Genomic DNA, 6,000 nt, shown 5'->3' on the forward strand with positions numbered 1-6,000 from the left:
ACTTTACCACTGCCAATCGTATGATCCGTTACCAAGTCTTGAAAAAGACAATGGGTAGGAAAGAATGTTACTTTGCAATTAAGATCTCTAGTAATTCTACTTATGAAAAGAAAATTAGTAGTAAACTTTGGAACATGTAAAACAGAAGACAAGGATAATAATGGACTGGGACAGATGGAACCCTTTTGAGAGATAGGAAAAAGAGACCCATCTACCACCAGACTTTTTGGTTTCCTGATAGAGGAGAGTAAGCATCAAAGTGTTTAAGAGACCCTGTTATATGGTCAATTGCCCCTAAATCGACAATCCAAGAAGGGGATTCAATTGACGCACAATAGCCACCAAATGGAGTACCTGTGTATGGTGCAGGATCAGAGGAAATTGGCAGAGAAGTAACTGAGGCCACAGAGGAGGAAGCAGTGTCCAGCTTGGTTATCAGTTGGCGCAAGGTCTGTAGAACTTCACTGGAGATGGAGGAATCCGTGGGAGTGTTATCAGAAACTAGATTCACGACAACATTGGACTGTCCCTGTCCACAACTACGGGTGTTGGCTTGTTTACCATGTAACTTCTAGCACCCGTCCCTGGTGTGACGTTCCTTTCCACAGTAATCACACTTGACAACCTCCTTCTATGTGGTCTAGGTGAAGTTTCCTTAGTTTGATTCCTTGAACCAGAGTAGAGAGCACATCGATCCCGTGTAGTAGAGGACATCATAGCAGTATAACGAGTGTCCTCAGTTTGAACTAGGGCACAGGTTTGTTCTAGGGTGGGAAAGCGATCCCTACTCAGAATCTGAGCTCGAGTTTGATCAAACTAGGTATTGAGACCAACAAGGAATACATGAACACGAATCTTATCTTCTTTCTTTGCAATGATACAATGTCAGCTTTGGATTTAAGAATAGTATCATCATAAAAGTCTAACTCTTGCCACAAACCTTTGAGGGTGGAATAATAATGGGAAAGAGAAAGTTCCTTCTGTTTAGTGGCATGGATCTGTTTCCCCCAGCTTGTAACATTGGGCATCATCGCCAACCTGTTTCCTCAGCTTGTAACATTGGGCATCATTGCCAACCTGGGAATAGGTGTCCTTGGCAGCCTTCCAGATCTTGGCAGCAGTATCTAGTAAGAGATAGTTCCGAGCAATAGTAGGTTGATGGAATTAATGAGGTAGGACATCACGAGAAAGTTATTTTGTCTCCCATTTGACTTGGGTTTTGTCAGCAGTAGTAGGCTTCTTCGTAGCACTAGTAATATAGCTTGACAAGCCACGAACACCAATAGCCAAGTAACAAGAATGAGACCACAACAAATAGTTTCTCCCATCTAGTTTGATGGACTAGAGAGAATGGCAGGGACAGATGAAGAGGCCCTGTCAAATCTTGAAGATGCTATAGTAACTTTAGACATGGTTGTTGATTAAAACCAAAGGGTCTCAGACAATAGCACCAGAGTTTTCAAGATCTAAAGAATAGATCTCTGGTATATCATTTGATAGAGATAACAAGATGAACAACCTTGATGGGAAAGATCACATTTAACCACCGAGGGAAAAGTTGTGGTGCCCAGAGGAGGCACTAGAAGCTAGCGGCGGTGATAGAAGTCACTGTCGCTGGCAGAGGCTAGAGGCACAGGCGGCGGTAGTGGGGAATTGTGATCGCTGGCTTTGCGAGGAGTTTAGATGGCGGCGGTAGGGTTAGAATGGTGAGGAAAGGGTTTAGGGTTTCATGGCTCTGATACCATGTTGAATTGGGGAATTGAGCTTATGTCTCACAGAGACTAGCCCTCTTTATTTATAATAGAGAGAAAGGGATATTCTAGGGAACATTACAAGAATATTATAGAGAATATTTCAAGACCATAGACCATAACCCTAATGGAATTAAGGACATGTTTGGTAGAACTCTAGAATACCCATAAACCCATTATTACAACAGTATATTTAGAATATGCTAGTATTTAATGAGTATGGTTTTTAGCTCCTTCCAAAGCAAATAAGCCACTAGTCTTTCACTAGCAGCACTGATGCAGTGCTTTTCATTAAGATTGAAAGTACGATGTCATTGTAGTCAACTTCCTCAAATAAAATCCCCGAAATGGTAATACAGCTGTTTGATGGTAACAATTATTTCACAAGGAAGCTAATAAATCATTTTCATAAGGAAGTGGTTTAACATTGGTGTTTTTACATGGAAATTTTAAGATGGATTTTGAGGTGACTTTGGCATAGTTCTAGAAGAGAGATGCATTACCGGGAAATCTCCTTGCATATGGAAAATATGTCTGAGCCTCTGGTGTTTACTTTGCTGGGGAGTTTGGAGAGACTTTATTACATGGACTTTGGACTTTCTTTTGGGCCTTGTTGTCTGGAAGAATGACAGGTTGGATGGTACAATCATCCGATTGATCATTTCAGTGCTGGATATTCCTCTGTCCCATGGTATTCTTATTTCTTAGACTGTTTTTTCTTCTCTATTTAAGGTTTGAACCCTACTACTCTCCACATAAGGAGTCCCAAGGATTTCTTATACGATATTATATTCTTTTATTCAGCATCTTTGTCTTTCATCTGCAATACTATACCTATTCATCTATTGTTTCACTAATACTTAAATACTTCTACATACTTATTTTTACATTTTGCAGGATCCCTAGGACAATTGGTGTCTCAATACCAATGAAGGCTACTTTCTTTATTACTTACATAATGGTTGATGGATGGGCTGGAATTGCAGCTGAGATTCTCCGACTGAAGCCATTGGTGATATATCACCTGAAGAACATGTTCCTGGTGAAAACAGAAAGAGACAGGGCGAGAGCAATGTACCCTGGAAGTGTGGGGCTTCCGGAGACTCTCCCAACACTCCAACTATATTTTCTTCTTGGCATTGTGTATGCTGTGGTCACTCCGATTCTTCTTCCTTTTATACTTGTCTTTTTTGCCTTAGCATATCTTGTTTATCGCCATCAGGTTTGTCCACTCCTTTATTGCCATTCCTTCTATTTTCCTGTCATGGACTCATGAAATGTGCTAGAGTTTTTTTTTTCTGATAAATATCTTGAAGAGGATTTTAGCTGGAGCCTTTTAATAAAGGAAATATGGTAATACTACAAATTAAGAAAGTTCTTTAGTTATGATCATGGCAAGATATTAGCTTAGACTTAAAATCAGGGAAGTTAAACTAGATGAAAAGATAGAACACTGGCGTTCTTTAAGTTTTTATATTTTAGTTAAATCTCCTTGGAGTTTTCTGTGACAAAGTTCTCAATTATGTTGGATTTTACAGATTATTAATGTGTACAACCAAGAATATGAGAGCGCTGCTGCATTTTGGCCACATGTTCACAGCCGTATTATTGGAAGCTTGTTCATATCTCACCTTCTGCTGCTGGGTCTCCTTAGCACGAAAAAAGCTGCTAATTCCACTCCACTACTTGTTTTGTTACCCATATTAACACTTTGGTTTCACAAGTACTGCAAAATTCGTTTTGAGGATGCATTCAGGAAATACCCGCTAGAGGTAAACCCCAGGGTTCTTTCTGAAATCTTTATGAGAAATGACCGCACTATTTTTTTTTTTATCAAAAATTAAAAGGCTCTCAAAGATATTCTTATGGTTGGGCATTAATAAAGGCATGAACTCATGCAAGGTGCATGCCATTTTCACACCTCAAGTTAGTGTCATGTGTTTCATTAGTATGCCCTGCCCTGTAGCTTAACAAGATGGCCCTCCTTGGGGTTTAAGTTTCAATCCAACCAAGGCCACAAGAGTTAACAAGTTAGCAGAACGAAGGCGGTTAGCGAAGGAAACCTCTTTCCTCTTTGGATTTTGTATGTGAGCATAATTATTCATTATAGAAGGCCTACTAATAAGGTTTATGAATCAGTCATGAGGCTGCCTTACACTTTAGGTGAGATGTTTTAATTTTCTTTATTTCTTTGATATGTATCTGTAACACTGTTATTGCTCAAAGAACCAAAATGCAGCATGTAGAATTCCACAAGAAAGAACGCAAAAGCAACAAAGGCTTGAGCCCACAAGTAGGAGATTGGGTTGTACCCAGATACATGAAATCCCTATTGAACCCTTACCTAGCTGGAAAATCTGCAGATGAGTTGGTGGACCTCAATCTCCAATAAAGAGAGAACCTCTTCTAGCACACAATGCTCTATTTCTAATAAGGAACAACAACCGCCAAGAACCTAGTGTGAGACAACAGCCATCTAAGCAGCAACTGTGTGTCCCTTTCCAATCAGATTAGACCAGCCTCTCTCAAGAGACAACTCAAACCCTTCGTTAATGGTTTCCAATTCAGCTACTATTGAATCAGCTTTTCCAGTTGAGTACTGCAAATGCTAGCAATACTTACACTTCATGACCCTGAATCCTCCCCCAAGCTTGGCAGGACCTGAGTTTCCTAGAGAACTCATGTTTTAGGCTTAATAACACCCTTGGCAGGGTGCACTTTAGGCCATTTTTGTTAAAATTGGAGCGAACATTGAAACATTCAGGCCAAGAAGTTAGTGGTCTGAAAAGTTGGATCATTGAATCTGGCAATGTGGCCTTGGGTGGTCTAGAAAGTCGAATCATTTAAGCTGGCACGAAATTGCTTCATTGTTCATTTAGTAATTGCTTTGACCTTTTAGCAGACCCCATTTAGTTGGGATGAGGCTGAGTCTGTTGTTGTTGTAATAGCTTTAACCTTGACAATCTGGGATTTTTTTTATGCAATGATTTTTGTTTTGGTCAAAGTACTATAATCATTCATTCATCACGGGAAATAAGGTCTGATCATTCACCATTAGCTCTCGAGATTGTTGGACTTTCCTTACTTGAAAAAATTGTAAGGTGATTTCTCGTGTGCTTTAATGCGAGTTCCTATATTACTTGTACGATTCCATTGATGACATGTCTCCTTTAACGTGGTTGATAGTTTTTTTTCCCCTGTTGTACTGTTAGGCCATGAGGGTTTCCTAAAAGTGGTATTGTGCATTGTACTTGAATTTCATATTTTTTCCTTTTAAAATTTTCCAGGAAGCTATGGGAAAGGACATCATGGAAAGAGATGCAGAACCTAGCCTTAATCTTAAAGCTTATTTGGCTGATGCATACTTGCACCCAATTTTCCGGTCATTCGAGGAAGTTGAGCTGGTTGAAGTTAGAGTTGACAAGAACCAATATCACATGTCGACACCCTCAATGAGTGAAGTCAGTTCCCCTTCACCACCCCATTACGTATATAATTATGATTTTGAGCCATGAATTATTGATGTAAATGCTTGACTGAAGTCTTGAGCTACATTCTTAGCCACTAGATCCCTTTTCCTGAGGTTATACTCATTCTAATTGTAAATTTTTAGTAGTGTAAATGACTGATGGACCCCCACATTAACTAAAAAGTCAAGTCTTTTGCTTCCCTTAGCTTTTACCTGTTCTCTTCTTTGTCCTTGCTTGGATCCATGTAGCCGACCCCATTAAGTTGGGATAAGCCTTTGTTGTTGTTGAACTTGCAATGTATAATATTCTTTTACTTTTTAAGTAATTTCATCTACATTGTTACGTCTATGTCATGTGTACTTCTTTGTCACTGCAAGCACTTGAATATTTGATGTTGTGTTACTTGGCAGCTATCGACTCTCTGCTACATAGATGAATTTGTTTTTGAGATCCCTGGGTCAATTCCACTTGCCTATAATCTTAGTCATCCAAGAGATCTCTGTTGTGCAAGTTGGTTTGTTTCCCATAGTAGTCTACTTCAGGAGAGATGGAAGGAAGGAGAGCTGATGGTTTGTTTCCCAAAGCCTAGGCTGAGCTTGTTAAGCCGAAGCCTAGAGCATCTTTCTTGATGTGCCCATGGAACTAGAATCGCTCGAGCCTGATCCAATTGGGCAGACCTTGTTTCAGTTCAGTTCATTCACAGCCATAAGATTAAGTCTGATTAGTGCAAAAAGCACCATTTTCATCCCTAAAATTTTACGAAGGTTGGGGATTTGTAG

General features: G+C 39.7%; 1 protein-coding gene across 1 annotated transcript in view; it reads left to right on the forward strand.

The window, feature by feature from the left end:
* LOC122063250 (CSC1-like protein At1g32090) overlaps positions 1 to 5,569 on the forward strand; it is a 47,287-nt gene extending 41,718 nt beyond the window's left edge. Inside the window, exons 9-11 of the mRNA XM_042626951.1 lie at positions 2,649 to 2,973; positions 3,290 to 3,523; positions 5,039 to 5,569. Of these exons, the coding sequence (XP_042482885.1) occupies positions 2,649 to 2,973; positions 3,290 to 3,523; positions 5,039 to 5,266 (787 nt within the window). The 3' untranslated portion in view covers positions 5,267 to 5,569. The remainder of the gene's footprint in view (positions 1 to 2,648; positions 2,974 to 3,289; positions 3,524 to 5,038) is intronic.
* Positions 5,570 to 6,000: the final 431 nt, after the last annotated feature.

Source organism: Macadamia integrifolia, unplaced genomic scaffold (genome assembly GCF_013358625.1).
Source record: "Macadamia integrifolia cultivar HAES 741 unplaced genomic scaffold, SCU_Mint_v3 scaffold1273, whole genome shotgun sequence".
Taxonomy (NCBI): domain Eukaryota; kingdom Viridiplantae; phylum Streptophyta; class Magnoliopsida; order Proteales; family Proteaceae; genus Macadamia; species Macadamia integrifolia.